This window comes from Pantherophis guttatus, chromosome 1, assembly GCF_059756535.1.
Source record: "Pantherophis guttatus breed Tessera chromosome 1, ASM5975653v1, whole genome shotgun sequence".
In the NCBI taxonomy this organism is placed as follows: Eukaryota; Metazoa; Chordata; class Lepidosauria; order Squamata; family Colubridae; genus Pantherophis; species Pantherophis guttatus.
Window position 1 is genome coordinate 1,520,381 of NC_142063.1, and position 19,531 is coordinate 1,539,911.

General features: G+C 43.1%; 1 protein-coding gene across 1 annotated transcript; it reads left to right on the forward strand.

The window, feature by feature from the left end:
* The first annotated feature begins 618 nt into the window (after nt 1-618).
* LOC148116235 (vomeronasal type-2 receptor 26-like) lies at nt 619-16,155 on the forward strand. The gene is made up of 6 exons (XM_087883524.1): nt 619-683; nt 9,992-10,283; nt 10,905-11,741; nt 12,242-12,439; nt 13,460-13,583; nt 15,251-16,155. Exons 1-6 carry the CDS (start codon nt 619-621, stop codon nt 16,153-16,155), a joined length of 2,421 nt encoding a protein of 806 aa, XP_087739650.1.
* Nucleotides 16,156-19,531: the final 3,376 nt, after the last annotated feature.

Sequence of the window (19,531 nt, forward strand, 5' to 3'; positions counted from 1 at the left end):
CTCTGTAAAGTGCTTAGAGAGGGCTGTCAAAGCACTGTGAAGCAGGATATAAGTCTAAGTGCTATTGCTAGAGCTGACCTTTCAGCTAAACGTTAGACTTCTGGAAAGTGAAGTGACAACCAGGCAGGCACTTCCTTCCACATCACACACACACACACACACACACACACAGAGAGAGAGAGAGAGAGAGAGAGAGAGAGAGAGAGAGAGAGAGAGAGAGAGAGAGAGAGAGAGAGAGAGAGAGAGAGAGAGAGATCTGCTTCCTTCCTTCTGCTCTCTTTGACTATCTGCTGGAGAAACCAGTGGAATTGTGTGAGGTTGTGATAGAAATGAATCATCCTTAAAATGCATCGGTCATTGATGAGGCCTTGGGCCAAAATAAAAATTGAATGTGTATACAGCCAAATATTAGAGTAGTGCAGTGGCCTAGAGGTGGAGCTCTCACCTCACAATCAGGAGGCTGTGAGTTCAATCCTAGGTAGAGGCAGATATTTCTCTCTCTGGGCACAATGAGAATATATCTGCTGAACAAAACTCCACATTGGTGTCAGGAAGGGCATCTGGCCATTAAAACACTCAGCTCCATTCAGTTGCCCAGGCTCCACCCCGCAAGGGACTATGGGGTTGTTAAAAGACGATGATGATACGGCCAATATTACAGGAACAAAACTAGGCAATGAAATGTGAGGTGTTGTATTAGAAACTGTGTATGCACAGTAGGAATCAGTCTAGCAAAACTGGAATTGAAGAAGCCATGATACAAGTGTCCAATGATCAAGAGAATGTGTTGTCATTTTGGGAATGGAGTTCAGTATTTGATGTTACTCCTTGATGCTCAGATCTGCAACAAGGGAAATTCTCTAGCTTCTCAGTTACAATCCCACTTCTCAGGATGATGGTCATTTGGCTTTCTGGCACTGACTCTGATGTCTGTAGGTCTCTTTCAGATTCTTCCCTATCTGAGGAAGGTCCAGTTCAACAACAGTGCTGGAGAGGAAGTCTCCTTCTCAGAAAACGGACTGGGGTCTGCTCGTTATGATCTTCTCAACTGGCTTTTCCTCCCCAATCTATCATTTGTCCCCATGAAGGTTGGGCAAATAGATCCCAGGGCTCCCCCAGGCCAGCATTTCACCATTAACTCTGATGGGATCACCTGGGCCACAAAGGTGAGTTGAAAGGAAATCTTATAAATTCAGGGAAGGCTTCATTCTCCCCCTGGAGGGACAGAACATCCTTCTAACTGGAAAACAGCTCCCTTGAGTCAGAAATTATTTCAGGAATTTGATGTAAAAATCGCTTTAAAAAGCTTAACACATTTGAGATTTTATTTCTGAAAAGTCCACGTTGAGGGCAGGATGGGGAAGAACTCCTGTTTGAAACACAGATTTCCTTTACTTTTATTGATTTTCCTTCAAGATACTTAGTGAACAGTACATTGTCTGGGTCCATTTACTTTATACAAAATCTTAGTAACAATGATAGTATTAATTAAATATACATAATAATACTCTTTCAGCTTCTCAGATATACATATACATTGCAATTATAATGTATTCTATTTTGTAGCAGTATACAAAGTAGTGTTTTTCCAGTTTCCACTTTCTCTCTCTTATTACTAGCCTCTGATACAACGATTCCCATATTAAGAGGTATTATGAATCTCTCCATCATTCCTTATTTTTTTTACTTTACTTTTTAAGCCTCCATAATAGTAGTTTTAACTTTTAACATTTACTTATACATATTAACTATAATAGCTTCTATCATATAACAGTATGCATAATAACATTTTCTCAATTTTTAGTTTCTAGCTCTATTTTTAGTCTTTAATAAAACAAATTCCATATTAAGATGCATTCTATATCTATCCATCATCTCTTGCCCTTTTTAGTATTTCCTTTTAGTATTTCCAGGCCACCACCAAAGCAGGCAAGAATGATTTCCATGGACCATTCCCATTCAGCTGGATCCTCACGATTCTTTCTTTCAGAAAATCTGTAGCTTTTTTTAATGTCACAAGCCTTCCTTTGCATTCTGAGGTCCCAGTTCCAATCTCCGGCATCCATTCATGGGTCAGGATTGCCAATGGCCTGAATCCCCCTGGAGCTTATTCCCCTAGTTGGCCCTGGTAATCCATTTCTTATGAAGACCTTCAGAGATGGAAACAGAAATGTAGAAATAGACAAATGAAGTGTATTTATTACTTAGGCCATCTCAAATATTTCTCTTTTTCTCTTTCAGAAGGTGCCCTTTGCCAGGTGTGGCATGAAACGGTGCCAGGCAGGAGAGAGGAGGAGAGTTCCGGAGGGAGAGCCGGTCTGCTGCTACCAATGTGACTCTTGTCCAGAAGGGACCATCTCTAATCAGACAGGTAGAGCACACTTCTAATGTTGATCTTCCAGGAAGTCATTCAGTGTTAATTTTGGCATCAGTTTGGATAGGATGCTTTACATGCTTCAACATCTTCAAACTTTTCAGCTGACCCTCTCAGTTCATGAATTTAAACTGTACTATCCCACAGGCCACTTTTCATGCTCCTCAGAAATGTAATATGGGATAGTTTTGGGGCACAATTCATAGGCTCCCTACTAGGCTTTCTACTCCTACTTTTATATCCCATCTGGGAAACCAGCTATCAATCTTTTTGTGAAAGATGGGATGTGAAATTCAAGCTTTAGTTTTTATTAAGGACTCTTCTATCAGAACATTCAATCTCGCAGGAAATTCATAGACCTGTTGGAGACAGAGCAAATCCATCGACCTATGTCTGCTAACCCTTCCCTGCAAAAAAAAAATTAAAAAAAATTGAATGAGTGGATTTGAAGCATGAAGCAGAGAAGTTGAGTTGGAGAACATTGCCAGTATGAATGGGATGATTTGCCTTTGTTGATTCACCATGAAATGAACACTGACTCTTGATTTCAGATGCAACTTCCTGTTACCCCTGCCCAGAAGACCAATATCCCAACAAGGACAAGGACCATTGCATTGCCAAGAAGCTCCACTTCCTTTCCTATCAAGAGACCCTGGGATACTCTTTAGCATCTCTCACTCTTTCTCTATCTGTGATCACATCTGCAGTCCTGGTGATTTTCCTTACGCATCATGATACACCGATCGTCAAGGCCAACAACCGAGATCTCACCTACATCCTCCTGGCCTCCCTCCTGCTCTGCTTCCTCTGCTCCTTCCTCTTCATTGGTCGACCCACAAAGCTCACCTGTCTCTTCCGACAAACTGCCTTTGCCATTCTCTTTTCCCTCGCGGTTTCCTCTGTCTTGGCAAAAACTGTCATGGTGGTTCTGGCCTTCATGGCCACCAAGCCAGGGAACAAGACAAGGAAACTCTTAGGAAAACCTCTGACCAACTCCATTGTCTTAGCCTGTCCCCTGATACAAGCACTTCTTTGTGCCACCTGGCTGGCAACATCTCCCCCATTTCCCAATTTGGACTTCCACTCCTTGGTAGGAGAGACCATCTTGGAATGTAATGAAGGCTCAGCTTTGATGTTTTATGCTGTCCTTGCTTATCTGGGTTTCCTGGCTCTCATCAGTTTCACAGTGGCCTTTCTGGCTAGGAAATTGCCCGACAGCTTTAATGAAGCCAAATTCATCACTTTTAGCATGCTGGTCTTTTGCAGTGTTTGGGTCAGCTTCCTCCCCACTTACCTGAGCACCAAAGGGAAGTCCATGGTGGCCGTGGAGATCTTCTCCATCTTGGCCTCTGGGGCTGGTCTCTTGGCTTGTATCTTTTTCCCCAAATGCTACATTATCCTATTCAGACCTAATCTGAATTGCAGAGAGAATATAATGAGGCACAAGGATCTCTGATCATATTATTTATTTATGAAACACATTTAAATTGCCACCTAATTTCCACACAGGTAACTCCAGCTGTTTTACAACATTTAAAATCGCAACATAAAAACCCATTAAAATGCCTTTATGCAGGGATAGGGAGACTTTATTTTGATTTGGGATATTTTTCAATTTGATCTTATTTATAAAAAAAGTAAGGAACAGAGAGATGACCTTTTCCATTAAACAATTGGAAATCAAGTGATGTGAGTAATCACAGAATGTCTGTTAATCTGCAATGAACACCCATTTTTTTTCATTAATGTTAGTTGTCCCAAAGATCCAAAGATCAATTTGATAATAAACATTGATATTATATACTTGGATATTAGTTTCCAAAATGACAGTTTCTCATTTTATCAATTTTAATGAAAAGCATATTTAAGAATATGTTGGTGTCAGGTCCCATATCTTTCTATTGGGAGGCTGGCATTCTGGTGGGAAGGAGGAGGATTGGAGGGATCTCTACAGGAAGTTTCTGTTTCCTGCAGTGCTGTGCTGTGGGAGGGGTTTTGTTTGCACTGCTTTAAATTGCTGTTTTTAAGTGGGAAAATTAGTTCCTGCCTAGACCTCTTGCTATCACAAGCCTTTCAATAAAAGCTCCTTTTGGGACAACTTCAGTTTCAAGAGTCCTGCTTTCTTGCAGAAATTGGAGACCTTACAGTGGGTTTGTTTCACTCTCAGTGTTTTTAAGGTTGTTCCTTTCCATTGGTTCCCGAGGCTTTGCTGAATTCCCTACTGACTTTTTGTTTCAACTGATTATTAGAGGGTTTTTTTTAATTAAATGAACTACATTGTTTTATTCTTTATTAATTTACCAGAGAAAAATTATTAGAATAGAATAGAATAGAATAGAATAGAATAGAATAGAATAGAATAGAATAGAATAGAATAGAATAGAATAGAATAGAATAGAATAGAATAACAGAGTTGGAAGGGACCTTGGAGGTCTTCTAGTCCAACCCCCTGCCCAGGCAGGAAACCCTACACCACTTCAGACAAATGGTTATCCAACATCTTCTTAAAAACTTCCAGTGTTGGAGCATTCACAACCTCTGGAGGGAAGTGGTTCCGCTGATTAATCGTTCTCACTGTCAGGAAATTTCTCCTTAGTTCTAAATTGCTTCTCTCCTGGATTAGTTTCCTCCCATTGCTTCTTCTTCTACCCTCAGGTGCTTTGAAGAATAGTTTGACTCCCTCTTCTTTGTGGCAGCCCCTGAGATTAATGAATAAGATCACGCGAAATGGATATTGATGGCTATTTCCTACTCCTGCTATTCTTAATATTTTTGGCAATTGTTATGAAGAAGGAAGTTGAATGGAACAATTAAACAGTGAGAACAATGAACCAGTGGAACAAATTGCCAGAACTGGAGGCCTTTAGGACGAGACTGGACATCCAGGTGTCAGAAATGGTGTAGGATCTCCTGGTTGGGCAGGGGGTTGGACTAGAAGACCTCCAAGGTCCCTTCCAACTCTGTTATTCTATTTCTAACAGACTGACATCCAGGTGTCAGAAATGGTGTAGGGTCTCCAGTTGGGCAGGGGGTTGGACTAGATGACCTCCAAGGTCCTGTTGGAAGAAATGTCCATCTGGGTTCAGTTCCAAGGGGGGGGGAGAAAGACACTGGAAACATGGTGGCTGTCAAGTATTTGCAAGCCATTGGCACATGTGTCATACAGACACTAGTGGAGGCAGAAAAGTGCCTCCACCCCTATGTGGAAAGGAGGGGCTTACACTGAGTATGAAACCCCCTCCAACCTTTCCACCATGCTCTCTTTTTACGTTTGTTCTCCATGAGACATGACCTTTGATCAGGGTAGCCACACACGCTGTGTGCCCCCTATCCTATAATGAATATTAAGACAACCCTTTGTACATAGTTAATATGTTTTGTTATATGAATAAATACATTTAAGACATTTATTCGTGCATCTGCTTTTGGACTCTTCTATGCTCCTGGGTGATTCTACGATCCCAAATTCCACAGTGGCTGATTGGAAAAATGGTTTAATGGTGGACAGGACCACATGGTTTGAGGTTCTGGGCAAAAAAGCACATGGGGAGAGAGAGGGAGGGAGGGAGGGAGAGAGAGAGAGACAGAGAGAGATTTATACCCTCTGGTGGGCTTTGAACTTCCTTCCTGTTCCTGTGTAAGAAATGTGCTCTGATTGGCTGTCAGACTCCCAGGAGGTGGGGGTCTTAGCTAACTGTGGGCTGATTATGTCCCAGGCTTGGTTGAGCCTTGCTGGGTGATGTAATCTTCCCAGGTGCCATGTGGTGAGATGGGTAGAGGGCTAATCCTATCATGTCCTGAGGGCCATGTCTTAATCCCATCACCCTGGAGCTGAGGGGGAGGCAGGGAGCTGCAGGAAGCTTCATTGTCTTTAAAAATATGTTTCTCCTTTTCTCATCCAGGGAAATATAATAATCTGCCTTTTTAATATTTCCCAGAATATTTCATTCTTTTAGAGGGTGGGTGGGTGAGTGCTAACTTCCTACAATCCCTTCCAACTATTCTATTCTATTCTATTCTATTCTATTCTATTCTATTCTATTCTATTCTATTCCATTCCATTTCAAATTATGTATCCCATCGAAGGTTTGGTGTTACTGCTAGCACTTTCTAGTGTACAACTTGTTTGTCACGTGCCAACATGACCCATTAGCATTCATACTATCTTAAAAAACTATGGCATAAGCCAAATTGCATCTTGTGTATGGAGAACATGTAGACGTTAGGAAAACTGAAAGATGGAGGGAATGTGTGCAAATTGGGGCAACCTTGAAATGCCTACTTCTCACTTAAGCTTTATCAACATTTCTGTGGCAACATAACTGAGAGGTTTGTTTCTATTAAGATAACAGTTCTTTCTGGAAGACAGTAACAGAAGGACAGGAAGTCACCTGAGAGCAGTGGTGGGTTTCAAAAATTTTTACTACCAGTTCTGTGGGTGTGGCTTGGTGGGAGTGGCTTGGTGGGCGTGGCAGGGGAAGGATACTGTAAAATCTCCATTCCCCCCTGATCAGCTGGGACTCGGGAGGCAGAGAATAGATGGGGGCGGGGCCAGTCAGAATGTTTACTACCAGTTCTCCGAACTACTCAAAATTTCCACTACCGGTTCTCCAGAACTGATCAGAACCTGCTGAAACCCACCTCTGCCTGAGAGCTATTATGTCATTTCTTGGGAATATGTATCCAAGCATCATTTGTGCCCTCCTTTCTGAAATGCATAAATAGGGGTGCATTTAATCTGCAGGGTGCGTCTCCCATTATTTTTTTGGTGGAGATCTTTGCATTAAGTACTTTCTAATAAATCACTGCAGTGAGTCTGGTGTCAGGTTAGGTGCCACTGCAGGAGCCTCAAGCGAAGAAAAATCCAACTGTTTATTAGGAGACGGCCTTGACTTTGGCCGGCTAGGATGTGCTTTGTTTTGACTTGAGGTGTAAATTCCTCGATGCAGCTGCAAGGCTCGATTCCCCATCCCACTGCCTACGGCAACTCAGGAGCAGGTCAGGAAATCTTCGTGAGTTGACATTTGGGTTGTTTGCTTTGGGTCCTTCATCCTGATTCCATGTATGGCACAGGCCAAACTCCATTTTGTGTATGGAGGTCGTGGAGGTGAAACACCCAACTTCACCTTGACTCCAAAGTCTGTACGAACTGTGGATTCACAACAAGAGACACAAAGATGTTTTTCCCCTTCTGGTGTGTAAACCAAATCCAGTGCTAAGTGGATAGGACAGTTGCTTTCCCTTGCAATTATCATAAGAACAGTAATTCTGAATGTATCCCCTTGTGGGAATTACCCACAAAATACTTCCAAGAGAAAATCTGTGTTAAAAAATATGCTCTGGCTATTCCAAGGGGAGGGGAAAGGACATGTCAGCTTACCGTATCTTGCAAAGGACTAGCTACTTTTTTTGGCGAGACTCAGCTGCCCTCAGTTCTCTCTTTGGTTAGAGTCCGAGCACAGGTAGGAAAAAGCATGGCTGGAATAAAGTTGCCCTGGAGACATCCAGATGCCACGGCCTGTCTCTTTTCTGCTGAAGCTGTGCTGAGATTTGAAGTGCTACCTGCCACTCAGCTTCTCCATAAACCTTGAGTTCTGATCTAGGAGGGAAGGTGAGAAGAGGGAAGGTTTCCTGCCTAAGCAGGGGGTTGGACTAGAAGACCTCCAAGGTCCCTTCCAACTCTGTTACTCTATTCTAAGAATGGCTGGGCTGCCCCTCCTCCTCCTCCTCCTGCTACTCTTCTGGCCCCTGCCTCCAGTTACTGCTAAGAGGATACAGACTACTTGTGTCTTGAAGAAACATCCCAGCATTCACAGATATTATTACAAGCCTGGTGATCTCATTATTGGTGGGAATCTGCATCTGCAAACCTTTGTTCCTTTCAGGAAACCAGACTTTCAAAACGACCCATTACGGCTTCCTGTTTATACTTCGTAAGTTTCACCCAGAGGGGAAACATGTAAATCATGGTTTGCTTTGCTTTGGATTTAGGGACACATTTCTGAATAGTTGCTCGAGTGATATTAGCAATGCCAGAGTGTAGTTCAAATCTTTCTGTTTTTCTAAATAAAGAACCAGGCTCATAGATTGGATGGCATTATCAAACGTTCCAGAACTTCTTCATCAGGAAGATGATAAGCAACGAAATTTAAGGAGAGACGACACACTAGAAGCCGTGTCTAGAGAAGAATTTGATTTATTATAATAAATCAATAATTTATAATAATGTGCACCAGCGTGCCTTCCGTCCCTGTCCTAATATTCCTTTTTACTTACTCTTTTCATGTATTCAAATTATGCTTATACTTTTACCTGTTATCTTATATATGCTTGACAAATAAACTTATGAATTATGAATAATATTAATTTGGACTGAAAGTCAACTCAGAAAACTCAGAATTAGGCCTTTTAGAGTGTGGGGTAAAAATTCAGTTTTGCAATCCGTGTTATTCACGAAGGGACGTACTCCACAATCGTTCAGAACTCTTGATCAGAAAGATGATGAAAGTTTATATAAAGTGAGGAGGAACAACATGTAACAAACCGAGCTGGCTTAGGAAAGATTTTGAGATATTAATATTAATTTGGAGAGAAACTCAAAGAAATATTACGTCCTTTCCAGAGAGGTTAGTGTAAAATAAAATAAAACTAAAACTCAGTCCTGAAATAAAACTCAGTCCTGAAATCAGCATTTCTTGTGAATAATGACCAGAAGTAAATCGATGCTTTGACCTTCCCACTGGAGTCTGGTGCTCAGCAATGGTGACCAGACCAGAAGTATCTGCTCAACCAAATGGATTAGGCTGCTAGAAGAGCAATGGGGAAGGATTGCAGCCACTGGAGGGAAGAGAAGGAGCCATAGAACGGTTTAAAACGGTCCATGGTGTGGAGAGCTTTTCTCCTTTCTCACAACACTTTTCAAAGTTAGAATAGCAGAGTTGGAAGAGACCTTGGAGGTCTTCTAGTCCAACCCCCTGCTTAGGCAGGAAACCCTATAGCATTTCAGACAAATGGTTATCCAACATCTTCTTAAAAACTTCCAGTGTTGGAGCACTCACAACTTCTGGAGGCAAGGAGTTCCACTGATTAATGGTTCTCAATGTCAGGAAATTCCTCCTTAGTTCTAGGTTGCTTCTCTCCTTGATCAGTTTCCACCCATTGCTTCTTATCCTGCCCTCAGGGGCTTTGGAGAAGAGCTTGACTCCCTCTTCTTTGGGGCAGCCCCTGAGATATTGGAAGACTACTATTTTGTCTTCCCTAGTCCTTCTCTTCATTAAACTAGACATACCCAGTTCCTGCAACTGTTCTTCATATGTTTTAGCCTCCAGTCCCCTAATCCTCTTTGTGGCTCTTCTCTGCACTCTTTCTAGAGTCTCCACATCTTTTTTTTACATCGTGGTGACCAAAACTGAATGCAATATTCCAAGTGTGGCCTTATCAAGGCATTACAGAGTGATATTAACACTTCACATGATCTTGGAAATTCCTCCTTAGTTCTAAGTTGCTTCTCTCCATGATTAGTTTCATGAAGAAGAAGAACAAGAACAAAGGGAAGGCAAAGTCTTCCAGAATTCATGAGCTTTCCTCTAAGGGTCCCCAATGCTTTTCTCACTCTAGATTAATACCCAAGAATTACCAGCACTTCAAGGCCTTGGTCTTTGCAGTCAGAGAGGTCAACAAGGATCTGGTTCTCCTGCCCAACATCACCCTAGGCTTCCACATCTATGAAAATTACCAGATTGAGACGAAGATTTCCTTATTCAGCCTCGCCCTGCTCTCCACCCGCGACCGAATGGTTCCAGGATACAAATGTGGCAGGCAGGACCCTCTGCTCTCTGTCATTGGAGGTCTCGACCCCAAATCCTCAAGGCTCATCGCCTCCATCTTCAGCATCTTCAAGGTCCCACAGGTAAGGGGGCTGCACTGGATCCAATATGGTGTAGACAAACAACAGAAATGCACACAAAAACCAGCCTGGCTGGGTGGCTCAGTGGCTAAGATGCTGATCAGAAATGTCGGCAGTTCGGCGGTTCGAATCCCTAGTATAGGTCTCCTGCGTGAGCAGGGGGTTGGACTAGATGACCTCCAAGGTCCCTTCCAACTCTGTTACTGTTACAAGACCCAATGAGAAAAGCAAAGGATCTTTTGGGGAAGGGTACATCAGGAGTGTGAGACTGAGAGAATCCAATGAATTCAATTTTATATTTAATGTCTCAAGATAGGTTTTCTATGAGCCCAAAGAAGTAGATAATTCTGAAATGCTGTACGTGCCAAAAGGAATTTGTTCCTAGCATTCTTCACCCTCTCAAACTCTCTTTATGAGTTGATGGTTTGTTCCCTTGACTTCTGATCTATGACAAAACAGGCAAAACAGACAACTGGTGGCTCTTCCTAAGAAGGGAGGAAGATGTAGATTGCCACTCACAATGAGTAAATCTGACTGGTGGGACAATAGACCACACAATGGGGGCCCCTAAAGTCACCATAAAACTATACTTTGTCTCTTAATGAGGATTCTCACTTTCTCCAGCTTGGTGTTGGCTTTGAGTTCAGTCAGGGAGACAGAAGAGTTTACCCTTCCTTCTTCCGGATTAATCCCAAGGAATTTCCTGAGTATGAGGGTTTAGTCCAACTTCTTCTCTATTTCCAATGGAACTGGGTTGGGCTTATTGCCTCTGACAGTGAGTATGGAGAACATTTCATCTCGTCTCTGGTGCCAATGCTGAAGGAGAAGGAGATCTGCCTGGCCTTCACTGAAATATTCAAATCTGAGGAAATGATGGTTACAGTCAGACATTTCATTCGTATTTTCAACAGTTGGCTTAAAGCTGAAGTGATAATTCTGTTTGGAGATTCCAAAGGTGTTGAAAATGTTGCAATGGCTGTGAATGTCTATCAAGAATTTCAAAAGACGACATTTCAAAAAATTTGGATCTTAACTTCCCTTTGGAAACTTAGTGAGATGGAATACGAAGAGACACTGAAAATTGTAAAGCAATTCCATGGGGCTTTGCATATTAGGGACCGCACCAGTCATTTCTCAGAATTCGCCCATTTCCTTCTGACTTTGGACCCTTTCAACCCACAAGGGGATATTTTTCTGCCACTATGGTGGGGAAAGGTCTTTGATTGCGCAATCCAGAAACCGGGAAAGATCTCTCAAAAGGGGAAAAAACCATGCTCGGGAAAGGAAAAACTACAAAACGTACCTTCTTACATCTTCGAAACCACCATGACGGGGAAAAGTTACAATATCTACCATGCCATTCATGCTGTGGCCCACGCTTTACATGCAATGCATGGATCAGGAGGGCGACCAACCATGATGAGGCTTGGAAAGAGGGTCTCCAAAATCCAGTCATGGCAGGTAAAGTCTCAGACTTTCTATCCGGTCCACAGATGCTTAGAGTGGAAGGTTTGCATGTGTATTTTTGAACTATTGAATAAAATCTCCATATGGACCTTCTATCTGAGCCCCTGCTGCTACCAAACCAAACGGTGATGCGGGTTGTTTTAATGCTCTCAACGGTGCCTCTGTAAAAAGCTGCCAGGACAGAAGGAGAAATATGGAGTGGTGCAGTGGCCTAGAGGTGGATCTCTCACGTCACAATCAGGAGGCTGTGAGTTCGATCCTAGGTAGAGGCAGATGTTTCTCTCTCTGAGCACACTGAGAATATATCTGCTGAACAAAACTCCACATTGGTGTCAGGAAGGGCATCCGGCCATTAAAACATTCTGCTAGATCCATTCAATTTCCCAGACTCCGCCCTCAAGGTATTATGGGGTCGTTAAATGAAGATGATGATGATGACAGAAGGAGAAAGATGTGGTCTCTTTTTCTTTCAGCTTCTTCCCTATTTGAGGAAGGTCCAGTTCAACAGCAGTGCTGGAGGTGAAATCTCCTTCTCAGAAAATGGACTGGACTCTCCTCGCTATGAGATTCTCAACTGGCGTTTCCTCCCCAAACTTTCTTTTGTCCCTGTGAAAATTGGCCAAATAGATCCCGGAGCTCCCCCAGGCCAGGATTTTACTATCAACTCCGATTTGATCATTTGGGCCACTGAGGTGAGATGGGGGGAAATGTTCTGAATTCAGGGAAAGGCCTGTTTTCTCTTGGAGATGAAAGTGTATGGAATCGGAAAATGTGGAAGCTGGATGGTGAAAGTTCTGTTTTTCGTGCAACCGATTCAAACCTTTGTGTCATCTCCACAAAGGCTTGGAGTTGAAGGAAAGCCCTGGCTGAACCTAGGGTGCAATTAGAGAAAGCAACTGTAGATTTTGTGAATCATTCCTGTTTAGTTTGAACATTGTGATTCTTTCTTTTAGAAAAAGCTGTAGCTCAAAGACACAATGCAAGGACGTAATTCTAGGGAGTCCTCATTGTTCAACCATTTGTTCAGTGACCGTCTGAAGTTATAACAGCACTGAATGAATGGGACTCATGCCCAGTTCTCAGACTGTTGGCCATTGGAGCCCCCTGCAGTCACATGACTAAAATAATCCTCCCCCCCATCTCTGCCCCTTTGGTCCCCTCTGCTCTGCTACCCCCAGGAGACCTCACTGTCTTCTGGATCCCATTGCTGGATCCCATTGCCTGGCCTGGCTCTTCCCAAGGCAGCTGATAGCCAAGGAAGTCCTTCTTAGGATGTTCCTGGCGCTTAACTCAAAACTTTTGGGGGAAATGTCTCTTGTAGTCACCAGCTGCTTCTTGAAGGGCAACCCTGGGCATGCCTTGTCTGCAATAGGAGCAAGAAGATGGTAATGGTCAGCTGAGATGGTGGAGCAGATGGTGCCAAGGGATTCACAGAGCAGGTGATGAGGGTGGATGTGGCTGGGTCTTTGATGCCAATTCTGGACTGGCATTAGGTGGGTCTTTGTGACATATTGCTAAACTGGGTGGCTGAGGTTTTATGCTGCATGGCTGGGACAGGGTTTTCTTGGCAAACTTCAGCTCTAGGGCTTCTTGGTGCTCCATGACTCTGGGCTATTTAACGATCTTTGACCCAGGAGGCATCTTGGCACAACGTAGCCAACTTCTGATGGAGTGGAGGTTGTGGGATGCAGTGGCCTTTTTATGCTGTGCAGTGTGGCCAAAAGAGCAGAGACGTGGAGAGGAAACAGGTGGGGGGGGAGGAAAGATTGTCCCTTTCCTTGGAACAACCGAGGCTCTGGGTTGGAAGCGACCATGCCAGGAATGGTTTGGATCAGGGTGAGTCCTCAGCTAATGACACAGAAATCATTTAACAACAGCAGTAGGGACTTCTGGAACTGTTCGTCATTGAATGGGGACATCACATGATGTTTCTATTAACTATTGTTTGATTAGCAACAGAGCTGCCAATTCTAATTACGGTAATAAAGAGAGGACTACCTATAACTGCCTTACTTGCAGACCTCAAATTACAATTCCCAGCATCCATTGGTTACGTGGCGATGCAAGTGGTCTGAATTCCTCAGGAACTCCTCATGTTCATGTGATCCAGTTCTTCTAAAGACCTTCTGAAGGTGGAGATGTCAATTCACCATGATGAATTGACATGATGCATGATCAACATATAGAGCATCTCAAACATTTCTCTTTTCCCTTTCAGAAGGTGCCCTTTGCCAGGTGTGGCACGAAGAGGTGCCAGGCGGGAGAGAGGAGAAGAGTTCCAGAGGGCGAGCAGGTTTGCTGCTACCAATGTGCCCCTTGCCCAGAAGGGACCATCTCTAATCAGACAGGTAGAGCACTCTTCAAATGTAGATCTTCCAAGATCAAGGAAGCCATTCAGTAGATCAAAACTTTAAGAGTATTTTGGGTCATTTGTTGGTAGGTTTCACATGCTTCAGGGTGAGAGTATAAATTGTCCTGTCACAACTGAGGAATGATAATTGGCAGGACTTCTCTCCTGACCCAATTTCACACAGGGTAGACTCAATTTGTAGATTTCCTGCTGTACTTTCTGCTCCTCCTGTCACATGTGAATGGGAATATCAGCTACTGGTCCTTTTCACGAATTAATAGAGCAGCGTGTCTGTTCATTTGTGTTACTTTATTGTGCCTCTTCTGTCTGGAATATTAATCTTCCTGGAAACTTGCAGGCATGTCAGAGAAGTAAATCAATCTACCTGTGCCTGATAGCCCCTTCCTGCAAAAGATTTGGGGTTTCTTCCCCAAATCCCCAAAACTTTAACCTTAGATTGTCTACTGTAGACCTCACCCCATTCCTAAGAGGTCTGTTAGGGGCATGCATAAGTGCACCAGTGTGCCTACCATCCCTGTCCTAATGTTTTCTTTTATTGGTATCCTTTTCATGTATTTATAATTATGTTTACACTTGTATCTGTCATAAAATACATGCTTGACAAAATAAATAAATAAATAAAATAAAATAAAATAAAAACAAATCTCTAAATGCATAATGGGAGAAACTGATTTGAAATAGGGAAATTCATTCTCCCTCCTCACAGACCTCCCATTCCACATAGGTGTGTGATTGTTCTTGTCTAGGAATGTGTGTATGTCACTTTATGATCTTATGACACACCAAGAGATAATGTACCTAAAGAGCAAATAGCAGGATCCCTAATAGGCAGGTGTATAAATCTTCTTGGACTTCCAGTATGATCTGGGTGGGGGAGAGATCAAGTTCCAATTTCTCCCTGTGAAAGGAAAATGAATTGCAGAAGAGAGATCCTGATCTTTAAGCAATTGATCCCTGAGCTCATTTTGAATGTACAATGATCTCTACTTTTTAAGGGACCTGAAGCTACCAAGGAGTTCTTTTCAAGTTACACTCACTAGAAAAGAGTCACACTGGGATCCTAGGAGAGAAGGGGGAATAAAACTCACTGTTGATGTCTCTGAAGTCCTAAAACAAAGACTCTTGATTGCAGATGCAGCTCGCTGTGACCCCTGCCCAGAAGACCAATATCCCAACAAGGACAAGGACCACTGCATTGCCAAGAAGATCCACTTCCTCTCCTATCAAGAGACCCTGGGATACACTTTAGTTTCTCTGACTCTTTTTCTCTCCATGATCACATCGGCAGTGCTTGCAATTTTCCTTAAACATCGTGACACACCAATTGTCAAGGCCAACAACCGAGATCTCACCTACATCCTCCTGGTCTCCCTCCTGTTCTGCTTCCTCTGCTCCTTCCTCTTCATCGGTCAACCTGGGAAGCTCACCTGTCTCTTCCGACAAACTGCTTTTGCCATTCTCTTTTCCCTGGCAGTTTCTTCTGTCTTGGCAAAAACTGTCATGGTGGTTCTGGCCTTCATGGCTACTAAACCAGGGAACAGGTCAAGGAAACTCTTAGGGAAACCACTGACCAACTCCATTGTCATAGCCTGTCCCCTGGTGCAAGCAGTTCTTTGTGCCACCTGGTTGGTAATCTATCCCCCATTTCCCAACTTGGACTTCGGCTCACTAGTAGGAGAGACCATCTTGGAATGTAATGAAGGCTCAGCTTCAATGTTTTATGTGGTCCTGGCCTACCTGGGGTTTTTGGCCCTGGTTAGTTTCACGGTGGCCTTTCTGGCTAGGAAATTGCCCGACAGCTTTAACGAAGCCAAGTTCATTACTTTCAGCATGCTGGTCTTTTGCAGTGTGTGGATCTCCTTCCTCCCCACCTACCTGAGCACCAAAGGGAAGTCCATGGTGGCCGTGGAGATCTTCTCCATCTTGGCCTCTGGGGCTGGTCTCCTGGCTTGCATCTTTTTCCCCAAATGCTACATTATTTTATTTAGGCCCAGTCTGAATTGTAGAGAGAATATGATAAGGAACAAAAATCTCTAACTGGTGCATGTCCAAGAAACATTTAAATTTTCCTTTGAGGCATGTTTAGTATCTTATGACGTTTCTAAAACATGATGATACAGAATTTATTTATTTATTTATTTATTTATTTATTTATTTATTTATTTATTTATTTATTTATTTATTTATTTATTTCAACTTATATACTGCCCTTCTCCCCAGGGGGACTCAGGGCGGTGGACAGCCAAACTTAAAACACATATAGTACAAAAGTTAAGAAAAAACTAAAATAAATTAAATCATTGGCATTTCCAATATAAAATCCCAGATCTGCAAAATCGAAAAGTTCCCAATTTAAAACCCGGAATCAATAAAATCGAAAATTTAAAAACCCCATTAAAACCATTTAAGCTAGGCCAGCTTGTTGGAATAAATAAGTCTTCAGGGCCTTTCGGAAAGCGCGGAGGTCCGGGATCAGTCGTATTCCAGGAGGTAGCTCATTCCACAGGTTGGGTGCCCCCACAGAGAAGGGTCTCCCCCTGGGGGCTGCCGGCTGACATTGCTTGGCCAACGGCACCCTGAGGAGGCCCTCTCTGTGCGAGCGTACTGGCCGGTGGGAGGTTATCGGTAGCAGCAGGTGGTCTCGCAGGTATCCCGGCCCTATGCCATGGAGCGTTTTAAAGGTGAGAACCAACACCTTGAAGCGCACCCGGAAGACCACTGGGAGCCAGTGCAGCTCGCGCAGGAGAGGTGTTACGTGGGAGCGCCCTGTGGCTCCCATAATCACCTGCACGGCTGCATTCTGGACCAGTTGGAGCCTCCGGGTGCACCTCAAGGGGAGCCCCATGTAGAGAGAATGAGGAACATGCCCATTAAATAATGCCTTATCAAGTTCTATAACTGGTTACAATAAAAGTCACTTCTTTGAGATGGACAGCTATAGAAATTGAATGACTGAGTCAATGAATAACTAAACAAATAAACCTGCTATCAGTAGCAGGCAGCCATTTTCACCCCATGTCTTCCAGTTGTCCACACTGAGTCCCAGTGCCCTGTGTAGAAAGAAAGCTTGCTCTTATACATCTTTGATCTTTGGGCACTCAGACTCTCCCCAACTCAATCTCATCCTGTTGAGCAAACTGAAGCTTTACAAACAGCTACCATAACTAACTTCTGCTTTTTGAAGGGGGATGAGAGTTGAAAGAGACACTCATATTATACAACAAGTCAGGGCAATGTCATGCAGGACCAAAGAAGGAAAGTCCCCAGTACTGGGAGGATCAATCATCCACGGCTGTTTGATTCTGCTAGGTTTAAAAGTGGGAATCTTCCTCCATCCAATAGAATTCAGGCACAAGGGCAAATACTTGATAACATTCCTTGGTCAATCAATGGTTGTATAATTGAATATTATCAGGGTAAGGATGATACTTAGAGCCGAGGTGGCGCAGTGGTTAGAGTGCAGTACTGCAGCTACTTCAGCTGACTGCTAGTTCAGCAGATCAGCGGATCAAATCTCACCGGCTCAAGGTTGACTCAGCCTTCCGTCATTCCGAGGTGGGTAAAATGAGGACCCAGATTGTTGGGGCCAATATGCTATTTAGTATACTTTAGTCTTTGGTGTAAGCCGCCCAGAGTCCTCGGAGAGTGGGCGGCATAGAAATATGACTAATAAATAATACTTGACCTTGAAATGAGAAGGCCTCACTGAGATACCTTAAAAATCAAGATTTTGGGCTCAATGTCTCCCATCCAATCAACAGAGCTTCAGAGAATGGAGGGAACCACATAACACCCATGTACCCATTCCTGTTACCCAGCCAGTCCAGACGTAGACCATGGGTGATGGGAGAAGAAGCTTTCTGATTCCAACTAGTTGTTGGATAACCCTCCTGTAGAGTTTAAATTTGCCTAACACCTTGAAAGATCTTCCTGCTGATTTTTAAGTTCTATGGGAGACGTTAGTGTCTACTTTCATCAACCGCAATGTTGGTATCTATAAACCACTTATTCCATCCAAGAGTTGGCATGATTGCCCAGACTAACTAGGGTACAATTGATTGTCAAGTGCCACCGTGCCCCATGAACACTTATACTATCCAAACAAACTATGGAAGAGGCCAGACTCCACTTTGAGTGCACATGCTCAGTTTCACATAACTCAAATACCCAACTTCACCTTGACTCTCAACTGCATCTGATCTGTGGATTAACAACAGGAGAACCAAACTCACTTTTCTCCATCTGCTGTATGAAGAGTAGCCAGGGCCGGATTTTCCTATAGGCTAACTAGGCTTCAGCCTAGGGCCTCAAGATCAAGAGGGGCCTACATTCAAATTGTTAGCAAAATTAAAATTACACTTTCACTATAGGTGAAAGGGCCTCATAAGTGGAATAGCCTAGGGCCTCTTTTCATCTAAATCCGGCCCTGAGAGTAGCTATTGCTCAGTAAATAGAACAATTGCTTTTCCATGCAATTATCAGAAGAAGAGTAATTTCTAATGTATCCCCTATGGATTTCTACACACAAAAAACCTTCCGAGATAAAAGCTGCTTTAAATTAGATACTCAGAATTTTCCCTTGGGGGCAGACATATTACTTTACTTTGTTTTCCAAAGAGCTAACTCTGAGGTTTGGTAAGATTTTAACTGGCCTTCGTTTCCTCCCTGGTCACAGCACAAACAAAAATAAGAGGAAGCATGGTTGATGTAAATTTGCACTGAGGCCATTCGGGTGGCACAGCCTCTCTCTATGATGCTAAAGCTCTGGTGAAGTTTCAGGTGCTATTTGCGATTCGGCTTCTGCAAAGACCTTGATTTCTGATCTAGGAGGAAAGATGAGAAGAATGACTGAGCTGCCTGTCCTGCTGCTGCTCCTCCTCCTCTGGCTCCTGTCTCCAACTTCTGCTAAGAGGAAGCAAACTGAGTGTGTTTTGACAAACACTTTGCAGACTAGGAGAGACTTTTACAGGCCTGGTGATTTCATTATTGGTGGGAATTTTCCCCTGGGAACCATACATGCCTTAAAAAGCCAAGACTTTCAAAAAGAATTATCTCTGCTTCAAGAGAGTTTTCTGTAAGTTTCTCACCCAAAGGAGAAATATGTAAATAATTATTTGCTTTATATTCAGGGACTCTTTTCAGAAATACATGTTCTAGTGATGTTTGCAATGTCCTGGCGTAGTTCAGATCTTTGTGCTTTTCTCAATAAAGAACCAAACTCATAAAATAGGCTAGAATTCTCCATCTTTCCAGAACTCAGGAAGCTAATAAATCACCAAAAAAAGGGAGGAAGGAGAACCTCTTGGAAATTAAGTTGGCTTATAATATAACTTTGGACATAAACCCCTGATACAAAACTCAAAGATGAGGTCAACCTATTGACACTGTGGAAGAGTTTGAAGAAATGCCTCGG

Coding starts and splice junctions, on each gene's coding strand:
- LOC148116235 (XM_087883524.1), top strand. CDS start 619: ATGGGGTTGTTAAAAGACGATGATGATACGGCCAATATTACAGGAACA. Junction 684..9,991: donor ACAAAACTAGGCAATGAAAT/GTGAGGTGTTGT, acceptor TTCTCACTCTAG/ATTAATACCCAAGAATTACC. Junction 10,284..10,904: donor GCATCTTCAAGGTCCCACAG/GTAAGGGGGCTG, acceptor CACTTTCTCCAG/CTTGGTGTTGGCTTTGAGTT.